At 39.2% G+C, this 19,320-nt stretch overlaps 1 protein-coding gene across 2 annotated transcripts in view; it reads left to right on the forward strand.

Annotated features, from left to right (window-relative positions):
• The first annotated feature begins 14,290 nt into the window (after positions 1-14,290).
• The window catches only part of plekhg4 (pleckstrin homology domain containing, family G (with RhoGef domain) member 4), an 80,944-nt gene continuing 75,914 nt past the window's right edge, over positions 14,291-19,320 (forward strand). For both annotated transcript variants that reach the window (XM_056265462.1, XM_056265463.1), the window contains exon 1: positions 14,291-14,460. In XM_056265462.1, the coding sequence (XP_056121437.1) occupies positions 14,458-14,460 (3 nt within the window). In that variant the 5' untranslated portion in view covers positions 14,291-14,457. The remainder of the gene's footprint in view (positions 14,461-19,320) is intronic.

A 19,320-nucleotide genomic window follows, 5' to 3' on the forward strand; every position in this document is an offset into this window, starting at 1 on the left:
GCAGGAACCCTGTTAAGGTTGTCCGTACGTCTAACCGTGCGTCGGCGTTTACATCGGGATATTGCAATTCCATGTATACAGGAGAAACTCTCTCTGCTCACGCATGTAAACGGGTTATTCCTAATGTTTCAGAAACCCGAATAGTGACCTTAACCCGACCATAACCCGAAAATTGGCTGCATGTAAACGTAGTCAGTGTTACTGCTTTTTGTCCATCCATATCATATAATGGAACAAGGATGTCCTGTTTTGATCAGTCATATGTTATTCTCTCTCTCTCTCTCTCTCTCTCTCTCTCTCTCTCTCTCTCGTTCTCTTGTTCTCTTTATATAAACTGTGTAATCTAATCTTAAAAATAAATCAGTTTCTCTGTCCCTTGAGCCCCTGAGAAGGCAGAGAGGGCTTCAGGTTAACCGGTATCAGCAGTGCATTAGTCAGTCCTGCCAGACAAACTGCATGTCTTTTCATGTTTAATTACTTAATCAGATTGAGTTTTGGAGAAACAGAGCAGGACAGACAGTCTTGTTTTTCCATCATCTATGTTTGTAAATCTTGAGAGTGTCTGTGTGTGGAAGCAAATAATAAATGCCAGTAATAAGTCATTGTAAAGGTGCACTAAGTAATGTTATGTTTTCAGCAATCACTTTGTTTCACTGGCTCTGAATGCAAGCTGTTTTTTATTTTTAGTGGAATTGCAAAGATAATGGCTATATTCAGAAGGGCACACTATCATACTACTTTAGCTGTTTCTGCCATATAAAGATATGGCAGAAATAGCAAGAGTAGTATGGATAGTATGATTTAGCAAATTTAGTTAATGAATGTTTTCTTAGTGACTTTTTTTTTTTTTGTGGCATACTGTAAGTGTAAAGTAGTCATTGGGAGATACATAGACATAGTCAAAATTTTACCAATAGGCCTATAGCTTAAGAAGGATCTATATTTGGTCCTTACTGGTTGGTATTATTACTATTAGTCTAGTTGGTGAGTAAAAACCATTTGTGAGACTATTTGGGTTCATAAAACACAATGTTGGAGATTTGCAGCTTACATTAAAGTCCCTGTAAAGGTAATTCTAAAAAAAAATTCTAAACACATTATAAATGTTAGAAATATATTGCTAAAACATATTACAAAGACTGTGAACTGTGAAGTACTGAATTGTGGAGTTAGACCGTTAAACAGTTTTTCACCATTGCTGTGTTCAGGATTTTTTGGGCGGGGCTAAAACGGGGCTCGATGACGCACTGGAGCCCCTGAGCTCCTGGACACGCCCCTACTTGATGACGCACTGGAGCCCCTGAGCTCCTGGACACGCCCCTACTTGATGATGCACTGGAGCCCCTGAGCTCCTGGACACGCCCCTACTTGATGACGCACTGGAGCCCCTGAGGCTGGCCCCTCCCCTAACAATAGAGCACATTCACATCAGTTTGACGCTCAATCGCGAGTTACTGTCAGTACTATTAGTTACTACAGCCTACAGTTTGCTAGCTAGCTATGCCTTCGTCACGGAAATGCGTATTACCTGGATGGGATCACGTACAAAACAGATCGGTGTCCTTATTTAAATTTCGGAAAAACGACCATAGGGAGGATTAATTTTGTGAAGAGCCACCTTGATGGAGAGCTGAGGATCAACACCAACACCCGCCTCTGTAGTGACCATTTTATACAGGATAGTTTTATAAACTTTCGTCGGAGACAACTGGGATTCACCGATAATCCGCTGTTACTGGTGAATGGGGCCGAACCGACTATCTCCCGCCTCGTCTTCATCCTCCCGTCCCGAAAGCAGTATCACCTAATATTGCCGTCGGCAGCTTTCCCGCGAGTGGGCGTGGTTTCAGCGCAGCCAGCGGACACGCCCCCCGCGTTTGAGAGCAGAGAATAATGCTAATTTTTTTAAGATTTTGATAGCTTATTTATTTACTTGGCGGCTTTTTTTATCATTCAAATTTGGCTGGGTGGCTAATAACACATTTTTCTGTGGTGTGACAAACTTAGAACACATACTTAATTTTGACTTTACAGGGACTTTAACAAGCACAGAGAGAGAGAGAGAGAGAGTGAAATATTTAGTCTATGAGTACAGTACTTCAGGGATCTAGGTGTTTATGTGTTGCACCATTAAGGCCCGGGTATACTTAATTTTCCGTGTTCCTCTGTCTCGCCTAGTTCAGCGCATACACACTATCTAGTGGACTTTGTTTTCAAGCGCTCAAGTCACTCGCATATATGTGCTGTTGAACGTGCACCGTCCACGCGTACACAAAAATTTTGCTGCATGTGACAGAAAATGACATCACATGCACAGTGCGTGGACCGTAGCGGAATGCGGATGACCGAAGTATACTTTAGTTTTTAGCCTCCAGCTCCACGGTTTATTTCTCATTTGCTGGCTGCCTGAGGCCTGGGCCTGTTGTGCTGCTATTTTCAACACATACACACTGATTCTTATCTCTGGTATGTCTGGAGAGGTTTGTAGTCTTCCTTATTTAAGGCTTCTTTTACCATTAAAGGTAAGAAAACAGCTGCAGGGATCATTTGTCCCCATTCCCTTCTTTCTTTGACTATTTCTTCCTTCTAACTGTTGTTTGAAAGCTGTTATGCTGATCAGTCGTTATGTTATCAGACCTCTACATCACAAGACATCAAGCACACACACACTCACTCTGGCCTGTAGAGGTAGTCCTTCCCCTTGCAAAATATCTGGATGTTCTGTGTGTAAACCTGCTGTAAAGATGAGCTTCTGAGATTTCCTCTGGACATAAATCATCCTGCCTCAGACTGATCCAATTGCATGTGAATCAAATAATATTTTCCTGTTGTTCTCAGTTTAATTAATTCTGAAATAATGGGTAGCTGAATACATTCAGTATAAGAGCTCCTTCTCACTTTACATGGACTGATTTCTACAGACTTGAAGCCAGAGCATCTCTGTAGATGTTCTCTCTCTGTTCTTTTACCTCAAACTCTACTCTGTTTGTATAGCCTGTGATAAAGTGTGCCACACACACACACACACACACACACACACACACACACACACACACACACACACACACACACACACACACACACACACACACACACACACACACACACACACAGAAACAGGAACTGAGCATTACTCCTGATGACCTTGGGTAAAGGACCATGTCATATAATGAGCCATTAACAAAGGGTGCAACACAAGAACTGCTTTTTGCCCCATGGCTGAATATCCACTCTGAAACAGTGTTTTCCTCTTCCTGCCATACTTTGACTGTGTGGACTTTATGAGATCATTTTTGTGTCTATTTATTTACAAGGTAACATATCATTGTCAAAAATAGTTAAAGTCTTACAGGGGTAGACGGAACGCACAAAATACACACACACATCCAGGAATTGTATATTATTATATTGTGTTAAGTTAAACATATACAACAAACGTTTTAAACTTTCACGAACAATGAAATACTACCTTTCTTATTAGGAAAACACAATGGCTGTCATTAGTTGCCACTTTTGGACTATTTCATTTGTATGCAACTAAGTTGTAAATGCTTTTGGAAATATGAATATACAAATATATAAAGATACAATGTACATATATTTGTCATGCCAATACAGTGTTTGAATTAAACTATTTGAAACTGAGAACAGGGTAAGTAAATGCTTTCAAAATGTTTTATTTAAAAATAAATTAAATTCAATATTTAGTTTTAATGTTTCTGGCAAGGCAGTAAGTTGATCTTGTTTTTTGAGGAATCTTTCCTACATGCCTTCCTGCTGTTACATATGGAGGGATTATTGGGTCAGATTGAAAACTAAAAGTCTAAAACTAAAAGTCTTAAACGAAAACCAAAAGTCTAAGTTTGAAACTAAAAGTCTAAGTCGAAAACTAAAAGTCTAAGTCAAAAATGAATTTGGTATTTAGGATTGGGCATTTGGTATTTAGGATTGGGCATTTGGTATTTAGGATTGGGCATTTGGTATTTAGGATAGGGCATTTCGTATTTAGGATTGGGCATTTGGTCATTTAGCCATTTAGAATTTAGGATTGGGCATTTAGGGATTTAGGATTGGGCATTTAACCATTTAGCCATTTAGGATTGGGCATTTGAGGATTGAGGATTGAGGAGTGTATGCAAATAAGGAGGCGTGGTCCAAATACTGGAGGCTGGGTTTGAAATGGCTGGTGCAGATGCACCTTATGGACAGCAGAGGGAGCTCCAGTGCTAAGGAGCACACTGTAATGAAACCAAACAGAGCGAGTGAGCAGGAGCGAGGACTGTACTTTATAATGTGATAACTTCAAATTAATGACAGCGTTGTATAGGGGTACTGGAACGGTACATGTATTCCTATTGAACCGAAACGGTAGCCTACGGGCGTTACGGTTCGGTGCACGAATTAACACGGAGAATACACGGTATAAAAATAAATAAAACTCTAAATAGCGATACATTTCGCTCTACTCGCGTTTGGTGTGAACGCAGCATAATAAACAGGCTGCGATATCAAGATTGCAATGCTGGAGTGTGTGTGTGTGCGCGCGAGAGAGAGAGAGAGAGAGAGAGAGAGAGAGAGGGGGGAGGCGCGGGCGCGATCGAACTAGGTGTGTGTGTGTGTGTGTGTGTGTGAGAGAGAGAGAGAGAGAGAGAGAGAGAGAGAGAGAGAGAGAGAGAGTGTGTGTGTGATTTTGGTTGGGTGACAGTTGTAGGTTACAGTCTGACAAGATTTGAGAGTGTGACAAAGGCACAATGTTGTATTTTATTGCGAGTGTACACAAATATACACACTTTGCAGTTTGAACTTTGCGCACACACTCCAACATTGCAATCTTGACGTCGCAGCCTGTTTATTATGCTGCGTTCACAACAAACGCGAATAGAGCGAAATGTATCGCTATTTAGAGTTTTATTTATTTTTATACCGTGTATTCTCCGTGTTAATTCGTGCACCGAACCGTGACGCCCGTAGGCTACCGTTTCGGTTCAATAGGAATACATGTACCGTTCCAGTACCCCTATACAACGCTGTCATTAAGTTGAAGTTATCACATTATAAAGTACAGTCCTCGCTCCTGCTCACTCGCTCTGTTTGGTTTCATTACAGTGTGCTCCTTAGCACTGGAGCTCCCTCTGCTGTCCATAAGGTGCATCTGCACCAGCCATTTCAAACCCAGCCTCCAGTATTTGGACCACGCCTCCTTATTTGCATACACTCCTCAATCCTCTATCCTCAAATGCCCAATCCTAAATGGCTAAATGATTAAATGCCCAATCCTAAATCCCTAAATGACCAATCCTAAATGGCTAAATGACCAAATGCCCAATCCTAAATACGAAATGCCCTATCCTAAATACCAAATGCCCAATCCTAAATACCAAATGCCTAATCCTAAATACCAAATTCATTTTCGACTTAGACTTTTAGTTTTCGACTTCGACTTTTAGTTTCAAACTTAGACTTTTGGTTTTCGTTTAAGACTTTTAGTTTTAGACTTTTAGTTTTCAATCTGACCCAATAATCCCTCCATAGTTACAGTGTGCAGCTGGAATGCGAGTATTCGTGTTCCAGTCACTGCAGAGTGCTTTGGCTCCCCCTGGTCCGCCTGCATTTAACTCCTTCCCTCAAGCCCAGCTCTCCACAAACTATTAGTGAGAGAGATTCAGACAGCAGAATTCTGTATTTTCACCACAAAGTACCTGTAAGAGGTTTATTATTGCACCTCATCTCCTCAAATAATCTGAAAGTGAAGTGTGTAACACCGTGTCCTACCTACACGCGACGTGCGATAAAAGGTATCTTTTCCATGTTAATCAGGGTTTTTGTCCTAACCAGCCACGAAGGCGGCACGTGACTGTTCCAGTGCGACATCACAGAAAAATAGAAACCAACACAATGTGGCAATGATATTCTCAGGGTACTGTTTATGTGCTTTATTTAATGTTAAAAGTGTATAATGTAACTTTGAATATCATTAAGTGCTCCCAGCTTTGTAGCTGTAAAAGCAACAATGGATAATTCACCTCAGATCTTGAAATTAAGCAAAAGGAAACAAGACCGTCCAAACTGTGAACAAACAAGTGTATTCTTTGACAAAGATTGTTTTAGTAACTCAGTAGCCTATGTATTTTTAATAATGTTTAAATTGTGTAATATTTGTGAATTTGATCATTTGAAGTAGCCTTCTTATCCATTTTTTTGCGATTACCCTCTGGTGCTGTGCACTTGCCGCGAGACTCCGCCCACACGCTGTTCTGATTGGCTGTGGGCTTTGATTGATTTTGACGCATCTCGCAGTCGCGTCGTGTCTAGTGTGGACAGACAAATTATTTGTCGCTGGAATCTTATCGCATCGCATCTGTTAAGGACACGGCATTAGTGACACCAATCAGAATTGTTTTCTCAAACACTCCTGCTGCCTCTCAACTGCCCACCGCCTTTCATTAAGAATAGGATAGGGTATTATGAATAGAGTATCCATGGCAGGACTGCAGGGGATCTGCCAGTTATTGTTTTATGTTGTATAATGTTGAAAAATAAATAAAAATTAATTAATTAACTTCACTCAAAAGTTACAGAAGCTAAAGTGATTTTTTTAAAAGTAAAAAAAAAAAAAAATGTTTTAAGAGTATGAGGTAAAATGTACAAATATATGACTTTTTAAAAAATGTGTTTGCAATGTAAGCATCATAACAAAGTATATAAATACATTAATATGGTACTGTACCAATGCTATTCGGCCAACGTCTGCTGTCCGTGAGAGTCTGTCAGGCTAGTTTTTGCGGTGTGTTCTACACGTCGGCAGCAGTTGCCCGATTCTGCATGTAGAATCGCAATCGGGCCGTTGAAGAGAGAGAGATCACTATAGTTGGCTGTTCAGTTTTGCGAACGAGGGATGAAACTAAGCTATGGAATGCCAAAGCTGACTTAATTAAAAATAAATAAATACATAAATAAATATACGAATAAATGAAAAAAAGCAAAAATACATAAATAAATACATAAATAAATATACAAATAAATGTAAAAAAGTACAAATAAATGAGTATTTATACTTTTATTTCCTTATTTATGTATAATTGTATTTTTTCCACACATTTATTTATTTTTTTATTTATACATTTATTCATTTATTTATTTCCACTTTTATTTATTTCCACATTCATTTATGTATATTTGTTTTTATGTCTACATTTATTTATTTTCACATTTATTTATTTCCACATTTATTTATTTCCACATTTCTTTGTCCGTATGCTAATGAGGGGGGCGTGTTTTACCTCAGACATCAGCAATCGAGCTCAGAGTGGCAGTGCTGAAGCTTTGAGGCCACAGTGACACCTTGTGGTGTGTGACCAAACGAAACGCAAGAGGTGTGCGGACATATCACATTTTAAGTCATGTATATCACCCTAACTGTATGTAGGGTAGGCGGCTAGGGTTAACAGCACACATGAACAGAAACTGCACCAAATGTGTCACTAATAAAAAACAATAATAAGTAAATTGAATGAGAAGGCTTATATTGACCTATTAAGATGTTGCTTACATATACCTTGTAAATATATTTTTTGCTATTTTGTTAAAAAGTTTTCACATGTAAATCAACAACAATTACAATTTTAACAATATTTCAAGTGTAATCTTTCTTTGTAAAAAATATAAATTTTATCATACTTATTTCAAAGTTAAGGATTAATTAGTTTGAATATTGGAACAAACACTATAAAAACATCTTAGTTGATAATTCAATATACTTTATTTTTTGACAAAACATCCCATACTATATATTTAACATGAGCAGAAATTGGCGAACAAAAGCTTATTTGATGTGACAGTAGTCTTTTTTACAGTAAAAACTTTATAATCTATCCAAAACTAATCAACGAAATCTTGTCTAAACATTCATATTTCGTCTGTAACATATCGTTGTTATGATATATTAGCATATAAATGTTAATTTGCAGTTTAATACGTTGCTTAGGCCGGAGACACACTGGCTGCATGAGCGTGGCGTTTCTGTTGCGTGTCAGCTGCGTGGCGGCTGCGTGGCGTTTTCTGTGTCTTTGCACACCAGAAACGTGTCTGACGCGGCGCTGCTGCTGCTAGGGGATGTACAGGGAGGACGTATTGTGGAAGGCCTATACTTCATGTTAAGCATAAATATAAAGCCTACTGATAAAGACACTGTCAGCAGTATTGACAGCAAAATAGACTACAGAATATTTCGTTCTGTATTGACAGGTGCAATATTTGAAAATTGATCATTATTTATTTTTAAATTATATTTATATCTGAATTTGTCAACCTAGACTTTCAACCATCAAAATGTGATTTATTAATATGTATTCGTGTACAAAATAACATATAAACATCTTTTCCTATTCTATTTTGCCTGGAAACGCTTCCAACACGCTTGCGTGTCGCGTGAAAAATAGGCGTCGGTTCTATTTATAGCATGCGCGCGTTTTCCGCGCGGCTCAAGATGCACGTGTCACGCAGGCAGTCTGCAAGCTCTAACCTGTTAACATGGGAGCCGAAAAATAAAAACGGACACGCCACGCAGCTGAGACGCTTACGCCACGCAGCCAGTGTGTCTCCGGCCTTATATGGCACAGATGCAAGCTGCCGGTTACTACCCGAAACCCGAAGTTACATAGTGCGAGTAAAAGCGATACAGACCACGTCAGGCTATGACAGACGTGTCATTTAACCTATTGTAAGTCGATGTACCATCACAAGGGTCTTGGAAATATATTATAAAGGTTGAAAAGTTCCATAGTGTTGCTTTAAGAATAAAAAAAAAATCTATTCCACCTTAGCTGGATCCGTTGCTCCTCAAAATGAAACTAAACCGGCACAGTATTATTCCTCACAGCGTCGTAAAGTACATGAGTCTGATCAAACTTGATGTTTTTATCGAGTTGATGTGGGCGTTGACACGTTTGCATGGCTTGACTCAGATCATTTGCGTTTGAATAGCGCGTGCTCTCCGTGGGCGTGTTCACATTAGCACTTAATGAGCTATAATGAGCTGAAATGAGAATGACTGACATCTCTCTCTTTTCACACAGATTGCATAAACTGAGAATATTTGTTTTTTATATAAATTACTTAATTTAAAAGAAGAGAATTAAGGCTTCATGGCTGTGTGCCGGTATGCCTGCGTGACTGAGTATTCGCTGAGTTATAGTTCATTTTCGGACGGGTTTCAGAATGGACTTCACATTGAGAGAGATGGCAGAACGCGCATCATGTTTATTTTTCTTTATTTGGCAAAGAGCACAACACTTTGTTTTTATTGTGAGTATACAGTATAGTGCTGGTTGGCAGTCGGCTGTAGTCTTTGCAGTGTTTTCAAGAGAAGCTTTTTGTCCCAGAGCGCAGCCGACGCAAGGCTAGTTCTTTGATGTCGGCTTGGTGTGTTACAGCCTTAAAATGCAGCACTTTTTTACACGACAGGGGTCCCTGGTCCATTTCTCTATACATCAATTTAGCCTTTGCCTGTAAATGGTTGAGGACCCCTGGTCTAGAGCCAAAGGAACATGTGTTTTTACAATGCCTGGTTAAAAGTAAATATATTTTCATTTGGGAATGGTCACATGCTTGACATTGAGAGTTTTAGTGAGGCAGGGTCGTACACTGCACAGACTCTATTTATAATGAACCCCTATATAAATAGACAGACCTAACATAGTGATGAAAAACTTAAACACAGAGACCCACATATGTGTGGATTCAAATTAGTATGACCTTAATTCAGTGTCCAGGTTTATGTGCAGTTTGGTACTTAGCTGAGAAATCTCCTTTGTGCTCTTGCAGATCAGGCTCACATAAAAGCTAGATGTTTGAGTTTGAGGGATTCTCATGCTGTTTCCAGCAGGGGAAATATATACCAGCAGATGTATTGTTGACTTTTCCAAAGTGATTTATATACTTGAATGTGGTTTAATTATTGATTTAAGGGTCCTGTTAATGTTATTTAAGAAAATCAATATCCAAGATGACATTAAAAGGAACTGGTTAAAAATTTACTTATACACTGAGTTGCATTTGTTTGCCCAGTACGAGAGCTTCTTGAGAAGCAAATCAGCATATTATAATATATCTCAGGGTTCCAGACTGCGACCAAATTGGTCGCATATGCGACCATTTTTTGAGAATGTGCGAGTTAAAATGTTATGTGGTCGCATTTGTGCGAGTGGACGCTTGAGCAACAGAACGCCGTTGTATCAGCTGCTGCAGTCCGTGACTTATGTTCAAAATGAACGAGTAGGCTACATCATGAATCCATTTTCCAAACCGTGTTTTTGACTTATTCTGAATCACTACGGTACGCCTATAATAAGTGTTTATATTCGGACTGTTTTATCCCGGGGTCGTCTCGGCTGCGGAGTAGCCCAGTGCCTGCGTGACTCGCCATAGACATTAACGGAGAGAAGTTCCGTCTACAATCTTCTTCCGCAAGACACGTGCAGTTTATTTATTGACGAACGTAGACGTCACGCGCATAGCACACTGATGGTGAAACGCGCCGAATTAAGGTATATAAAAATGGTCTCACGAAACACAGAGCCCCTTCCTCCTACGTCTTTTCAGCGGTTATATTTTCCTCTGTCGAGCGATTACTCTCATGATCGCTCGACAGAGGAAAAGGAAATTATTATAAAATGCAGAAGGTAAGGAGTGTGAGATTTCTGCTTTTTGTTACAACTATAAACTTTGATAACGAAAAATCTGTATCAGTTTATTATAATACTCTAATCTTTTAAAATGTAATGCATACATTTGAATGTTTAATGATTTTTAAAAGATAGAAAGATGATAATAGACAGACAGACAGACAGACAGACAGATAGATAGATAGATAGATAGATAGATAGATAGATAGATAGATAGATAGATAGATAGATAGATAGATAGATAGATAGATAGATAGAAAGAAAGAAAGATAGATAGATAGATAGATAGAATATGATTCAAATGTAAATAGATAGATTGTATATAATTCAAATGTAAAATGCTTAAAATTACAGATTAAAATTACTGTCCAAAATCCATGAAAATCCTGAAATTTGGCAATGATAATTAATATATTACAGGTATTTCTGCTGCAACCCAGAAAGCCTTTGCTAGCCTTGGTCCATTAAAACCACTATTCATCAGCATGCATTGATTAATCCCATGGCATGTAGCCAAAAAAAAAAAAAAAGGTGCGACCAAATCATATGCTGGTGCGACCAACTGAGAAAGTTGGTAGCACCAGTGCAACCAGTGGAAAAGTTAGTCTGGAGCCCTGTATCTATAGAATGATTTCTGAAGGATCATGTGACACAGAAGACTGGATTAATGGCAGCTGAATATTCAGCGTTGCCATCACAGGAATAAATTGCATATTAAAATAGTTTTTTGTTTTTTTACTGTATTTTTGTCCAAATAAATGTAGCCTCAGTGAGAATAAGAAACTTCTTTCAAAAACCCTCAAAAACGTATAAACATTAGTATATAGCCCCTTTCACACAGCGCTTTGAACCCGGCAAATTGCCGGCAAATTGCCAGAGTGCCTTCTGTGTGAATTCAAACACAACCCGGGACTGATGCCGGGATCGATGCCGGGTTGGGGACCTAGTAACATTGCCGTGTTCAGACCCGGAACGCGCGCTGTGTGAACAAAAGCCGTAACCAATGCCGTGTCGTAATGATGACGCTGAAGTGTAGTGAAAGCAGGCTAGTGAAACGGTACGTAATGCGCTAGTTTATGATCGAATCAGAGAAAAAAATGCACACGCGTGGTTTCTCCAGAGAGAAATCGCAGCTCATAAGCAAACTATACACGTTGCTGAGACATTACATGTCACATCGATGTCACGTGTCTTTCCCGAACATACACGGGTTGTGTGTGAACGCGCTCTCTGATTCCGGCAAATAACTGGCAGTGTGAATGAAGCAAAATCAAACGAACCCGGGTCAAATCCCGGGTCGCTTTATCCGTGTATTTTCCGGAATGTCTGTGTGAAAGGGGCTTATGTAAATTCACCCACTGCACTTCTTCAAATCTGATAGCACATGGCTGCAGTCTTATTATGGAAATGTATGTTGTTTAAAAGCTTAGCTGATGCTAGTTCGCTCAAAAAGGATAATTCTGTCATCAATGTTGGATCTTTATTTAATGTAAAAATATGCAGTTAATGGTCGAAAAAACTACAACTGCAGATGGAAAGAGGCATTCAGACTTCTAAAGAGAGAAAAAAGGATTCTGAGGTACAAATAATTAATTAATTATTTAATTATAACTGTGATTCAAATGAAGTTAGAGGTGCTTTAATGCAGCTTAGACCAGCTGTGCATTTGACTGAGGCACTGACCCCCTCTGCCCCATGTTCACTACCCCTCACGGTCTGTCTTTCTCCTTGTTGATCCCTTCTCAGCTTTTAGACAGTGACAAGCAGATCAAGTGTCAATCACTCATCTTGGACAGCATTTCTCCTCCCACTAGAGATCTGTGTCCATTCACTATGCCAGCATGGAGTCAGTCTCTGGGTGTAGCTATGTAGTTGTCTCAGTGAAAATCCTGGTTGCACTGTTTCCTTTAAAAACCCTTTGCTGTAAATTCCCTTGACTCTTTCTGTTCTTACAAGTAAAATACATTTGACTGAATTGTGTATTTTGGTAAACGTATGGAATTCAAAAGCATTGTTTTTCCACAAATAACATAATACAATAGTCAGTTAATGTCACATAAAGGGAGTCAGTTCAGTTCAGTTGGAAGCAATTTTATATATATATATATATATTTTTATACTTTCACTTTACATTTTAATTGTAGTTTAGGTTTTAGTAATTTTATGTGCTTTTGTCATTTCTACCATTTCTATTAACTTTATTTTTTATTTCATTTTTAGTCATTTTAGTACTTAAACTTATTTCGTTAGTTGCCAAGGCAACGTTAATTTTTAGATACGTTTTTTACTTTTAAGTTTTCGTATAATTTTTACATTTTATTTCAACTTGATTTAAATGACGGATTTAAAAAAATATATAATTAATATAATATTTATTAAATATTATAATTATATAATAAATATATATATTTTATAATAGCAACACTGGCTGGATGATTTGAGCTGATTTTTTTTATTTTTTTTATGTATGATGTGTAAAAATACATAATACATTACGGAGAGGATAGTTTACCTAAAAAATGTACATTTATAATTTACTCACCCTCATGAATTTCTTTCTTATGTGGAACACAAAAGTAGATATTTTGAAAAATGTAGTGCCCATTGACAAAAACATAAATATTTTCTTATGTGTTCCACAGAAGAAAGAGTCATATGGCGCTTTTCCACTGCATGGAACGGTACGGTTCGGTTCGGTACGGCTCACTTATGGCGCATTTCCACTGCATGGTACGGTACGGTACGGCTCGCTTCGGCTCGCTTTAAATGGTACCTGCTCTGTTGAGGTTCCAAGCGTACCGTACCGATACTAAATGTGACGTGAAAACACTACAGATCACTGATTGGTCAGAGAGACAGAATCGTCACTATCAGCGTCATTGTATTTGCGACACGAGACACTAAACCCACTAGATTTAAATAGCCAGTAGACAACAGCCACCGCTGTAGCACCTGTTTTAAAACTACTTGCTTGACTTGCTTGAAGAAAAAAGAAAGAAAGAAAACTTCCATAAAAAAGAAATGGCTGAATCGTGGTCAGTGGACGAAGTGCAGACGTTCGTCTCGTTGGTTGCCGAGGAGCGGATAAACTATAACGGTCCGACTATAATCCCACCCACTTTGAAGCGGTACTAACTGCAGTGGAAAAGCAAACCGAGCTAAAGCGAGCCGAGCCGTGCCGTGCCGAGTCGTACCAGCAGTGGAAAAGCAAAGCGAGCCGAACCGTGTCGCGCCGAGCCGAACCGTACTGAGCCGTACCGAGCCGTACCAGCAGTGGAAAAGCGCCAATACAGGTTTAGAACTACACAAAGGTGAGTTAGTGATGATAGAATTTTCATTATTTGGGTAAACTTATCCCTTTAATACTTTCTTTTAATTGTAAGACACTGCATATTTATTATGTAGTTTGCATGTTTGTGTTTACACTTTTTTCCCCTTGTGCATGTTTTGCTCCAGCAGCTTGTGTAGAGTGTGAAGGGGTGGGGCTTTTGAGCTTTGGGTGTGTCCATAACTTTCTGAGTGACAGGCAGCCAGGCAGTGTGAGAGGGGAGGGGCAGAGTGTGTGAGGGCGGTCTCTACCTCATGAGCTGCTGCAGTGTGTGGGGAGTGTGTCAGTGTGTCGGAGACCTGCAGTTTGGAAGGGTTAGTGAGCAACACACACAAACTTGCCCACTCAGCACACATGCACGCACACCCACACGCAGCCATGGCACAGGACGCTGCCGGACTCACTGGAAAATGAATCTAATGAAGGGAAGGACAATCCGCCTGCAGCATGGTGAGTACAGACAGCGGTGGAGTTTAGAGGTGCTAATGGCTTTACCTTACGGGGGTTGAGACGGGGGAGGGGTGGGAGAGAGGGGGATACTGTTACTGTTTTTACTGAGTTTTACTGTACTGCTGCTGATTACATGTATATCAACAGTGTAAGATTGAGTATACTAGAAGAGAAGGGTGTAGCTAAGCGGGAACATCTTTATAGTGTTGTAGTTTGCTGGTTATTCAAGGTTTATGTGAACAGAACCTCTAGTCATTGTGTGTTTTTAATGAATAAGTGGTCAGAGTGTGTGTTGGTGGTCTTCTACTGTCCTTGACAGAGGTAAAGCAGCCGAGGGGAGCGAAACTGTGGATTCAGCACTTCACTGAGAGCTGACTGCATTCTGCTGTTTTTCTGTAGGTTTCATAGAGCCGGCTTGAATATGTCTGTGTGTGACATATCTTCATGACTATCGGGGTGTAGCCATATGTGTGTGTGTGCTTAGTCCTGTCACGCCAGCTGTTCTCTGCATTACACTCGTCTCTTTTACATCTCAGCGAGCCTATAAAGAGGTCAGCCATGCAGAGAGGAAGGGAAGTGTGTATGTGTGTGCAACACTCTTGGCCTTTCGCTCTCTTAAAGGTGACTGCTGCCCTGAAGGTGAGGAATGAAGGCAATATGTTTAATCTGAAACCATATTTTTCTCCATCGTGTTTGAAAACACTGACATGTGTGGATTCAATTTAGCCCTGTCTTCTGTATGATGGAATGTAAGATGGAAAGAGGGGCAAAATGAAGTGTTTAGAGTAGAAGTATGTTGCTATTAGTACACTCATATGCTCATTCATCAGTCCAAACCACAATTACGCTCCGAGCAGGTTGCGCTGTGCTACATCTGCTCGTTGAACCACAAACATTCATAGTTCTAACTCTTTATGAGGCACTTCCTCTGACCTGAAGTGTATCTTCTCTAAGAGCGCTGCTGGGCTTGTCCTGTGAACAATCGCTCTGTCCTTGTAATTGAGTGAGCTGGGTACAATTTACGAAGTCAATCTAAACATCCAATCCCCCAAACTGCATATGGTTCAGTTTTTCAGGAAACACTGCAGCTCTGGCTCAGTGATCTGTAGCTTACAATAGCTGTAGAGGTAACTGGAAACAAATGCGTTTAAAAGCTAAATAGCCTCCCGCTCATTCATTCAAGTCCACCTCTGCTTGTCTAGATGCCAGAGCCTTAAATTAGGCCCATTTATTGTCCTTCATTGCTTTTTTTTGTGTGTCTCTGGGCAATTTAGCAGCGAGGCGATCTTTAATTCAGCCCACCTCACTGTAGAGACATTTGTCCAAGGGTCACTGGGTTATCTAGTTACTGTGTTTGAAGAGCAGGTTTACTCAGATGCTTTAGAGAGGTCTGAGGTTTGTCTGGAGTGTTCAGGTAGAGGGCTTTTCCTGAGCCTGCCCTGATGTGTTAAACTTTAACTCTTCAGAGAAAAGCTGCATGCTTAGAAGATTTCATGACTCTTGACTGAAGAATTTCGCCGTTCCGTTCTTCAGGGGCTTCGTGAGGAAGGCAGCTGCAGGGTTTTTGATAAATAGGGGGTCTCAACAGTAATAACAAACATCTTGTCTACAGTATTTAATGTATAGGCATGTGTCTCATGTGTGTGTGTGTGTCTGAGGGTTTACTTAACTTTAAGGAAGTCCCAAGAACTAAGATAAATCTGCCAATGTGGCCCTTTTGGGTTATATATATATACTTATACATTCACTGCCGTTCAAATGTTTTGAGTCGGTATGATTTTTGTAATGCTGCAATTATTTGATCACATAGAGTACGTTTTTTTTAAATATTATTAATATTAATGTTATTGTGATTTCAATTAGCTGTTTTCTACTTTATTATATTTTAAAATGTAACTTATTCATGTCACATGATCCATTAGAAATCATTCTAAAAAGCTGATTTTGTGCTCTAGAAATAGGGGTGGGCCAGAAGACCAAAATCATGATACGAGTCATTTTATTTCACGATAACGATATATATATATATATATATATATATATATATATATATATATCACAATATAGTTATTTTTGCTTTAAATAAGGTTTTTATGATATCAAAATTGGTTTTCATTTGAAATTTCATAATTCTTGTCACCAATTTCAATATCACAAAAAGTAATACTAGCCTAAGTAAAAAAAAAAAAACTCAAGCTGACTGAAGACAAGTAAACAGCGATAAAATAAGGACAAAGAAACTAATTACAAGCATATAGGAAAACAAACTACAATAGAACAAAGACACAAATGAAATGGACCTACCTGAAAAACTTCAAGCACCAGAAATAAGAAATACTACATAAATAAACGGAGCAATTCCAATAGGGTCCTCACAACATCGGTGCTCGGGCCCTAATTAAATTGTATAAAATAATCAAATGTATAAAAACACTGCATAGTCTTCACTGTGCAAAATTAAATTAGCATTTATTCTGATTAAAGTTACAAAAGTGATTCAGTCAGGGGCAATGAGAGTCTTTTTTTGGATTAACATTAATGACACAGAAGACAGCAGGTATAGTTGGATGCTTTAAGACCGAATGCCTTGATCCAATATACTGATTCACATGCGTTTTCTTTCTATGGATGTTGTTCCATTCCTGCAAGCATTTTTTTCTCTCTCCATACAGTGAAAATCAATGGGGGTCCCATGTTGTATTGAGCCCAAATGATTTTCATTGTTTGGGTAAAAACAGCTGAAACATTCTTCAAATCTTTTTTGAGTTTTCATTTTTAGGTGAACTATCGCTTTAAAAATGACATTATCTTAATGTATAAATCAGGATTTCAAAAGAGTTGAAAGCCACCTTTGGGTTTGACGGAGTTGTGCTGAAAGATTATATTCTAAATAACATGAATAGAACTGCATTATGAATCAGTGTATTGCTATGGAACTTGTTTTGGTGGCTCTTGTTGCTTCAAGAATGCTGTCACACCCTTTGGGTGTCTTTCCTTTAACGTGGTAATCCCAACACACTAGGCAGGAAAGAAAACCGTTCTGTGTGGAGCAATGAATGGTCCACTTGTAGAGGAAAAGATGAATTGGATAAATAAATAGGATAAATAAATGTGCACACATTTTAGTGAGATGTAAACTCATATTTAGGTGAATTCTCACTGCCCTTTTACGTCCCGTGACATATTTTAGCAGATGCCAAAATAGTTGCGTCTAAATTCGCTGTGATAACAAAGGCTACTTCTGAAGGACATCAAGGAATGTCAGACATCAAGTTGGGAAAGTCACCATTAGACAGAAACTTGCTCATGTTATTCACACTGACCTGGTAGCTTACTCCGAATGTTGTTAAACACAATTGCCCTCAGAAGTACAAATCCAGGTTCAGTTGAAATCTTCATTTAAAGGATTGGTAAAGGGTAACTGTCCTAGAATGGCTATACTTTGTTATCATGTGATCTTCTGAATTGTTTATCTTCACAGTTGGTGCCCATTGCTTGTGCCAAATGAAAACATAGGGACCCCCCCGCAAATTTATGTAACCCCTTCCACATGACCTTACTCTGTCACATCCTGCTGAGTTCAGCCCCAGACAGTGTCTCCACACAATCCAGCTCTCAGCCAATGGAGTCTCACTTCACAATAGAAGAGACGAGGACTCAATCCATCAGTGGCAGAGGGCCAAAAGTCAAAGTTTTTTTGTGTGTTTGGCTCATGAATAGGCTTTGATCTCAATGTAGCCGCTCTGAAGTTGTACACCGTTCTGGAGATTAACCCCAAAGACCCAAGGACTCAAGATTTTAAGTTGTATATTTGACTGATTATGTGCCAGTGGTATTAGATGGAGTCCCATCTGCAGGTTTGAATTTCAGGGAAAGACTGATTAAAATTAGTTGGGATTTATTTTGAGGAGACACTTGAAGCTAAAAGCTGCCGGCCCCTTAATGAATGTGTATCGGTTAGCTACTGCCACTCAATCGTCTTAATCCACATTCACTCATTCAGGATTCATTGAAGTAGTAGAGACATAGAGTTGACATAGTAGTAGAGACTTATAGAGATACATTATGATAGAAACTCTGTTGAGCTGGAATAGCAGAACGAATCATAACATTCTTTCTGTGAAAACAAAAGGCTTTTCTCAGGTGACCTATGCTGGACTTGTCCAGTCATTTAGTTCACTTAAACCCGCCCCTGCACAATCGACTTCAGGCTCGCAATACATTTTTAAGTTAAACGCCACATCTCAAAATCCAATCAGCAACCGGTGCAGAGAACTAAGTCCCCTCCCTACATTTTTTTTCTTGTTCGGTTATCTGTTTCACTCTGACGTGTCATAATACGGAAGAAAATATCCATTGCACTTGTGTTTCATTGCAACTTAAATGATTGCTATGATCTCATACCATATCCTGGGCCATGTGACAGGAGAGACCCACTGAGGAACTCTTGAGTATTTCCTACTCATTGGATTTAAGCAATGGCCCCTGTACCGTGAAATTAATTTGATATACCAAGGTACTTCAAAGAACACTGTAGTATTACCACCATGCTAAATGTCCATAAATTAAACATAGTATTGTTCGTGCAGCGATTTCATCAAGTAGAATATAGAATACCATCTGTCCTAAACTGCTGGTGTATGTTCTGTGTAAGTTGGGCAAGATATTCAGATGATCAGTTCTCTGTTTTCATTTCAAGGTGAATGAAAACACACATGCATCCATTGGTCACACTCTACAAAGCCTTCAAGAATGACTGTAGGGCCCAAATAGTATTAATGATGGACATTTGATTGTTTTGAGTTGACAGCTGTAGATGGACAGAGCCTCTTATGAGTCTTGGCTTCTCCAGGCACACTG

The sequence above is a fragment of the Rhinichthys klamathensis genome, unplaced genomic scaffold (genome assembly GCF_029890125.1).
Source record: "Rhinichthys klamathensis goyatoka isolate OS25496 unplaced genomic scaffold, OSU_Roscu_1.1 h1tg000232l_1, whole genome shotgun sequence".
Taxonomy (NCBI): Eukaryota; Metazoa; Chordata; class Actinopteri; order Cypriniformes; family Leuciscidae; genus Rhinichthys; species Rhinichthys klamathensis.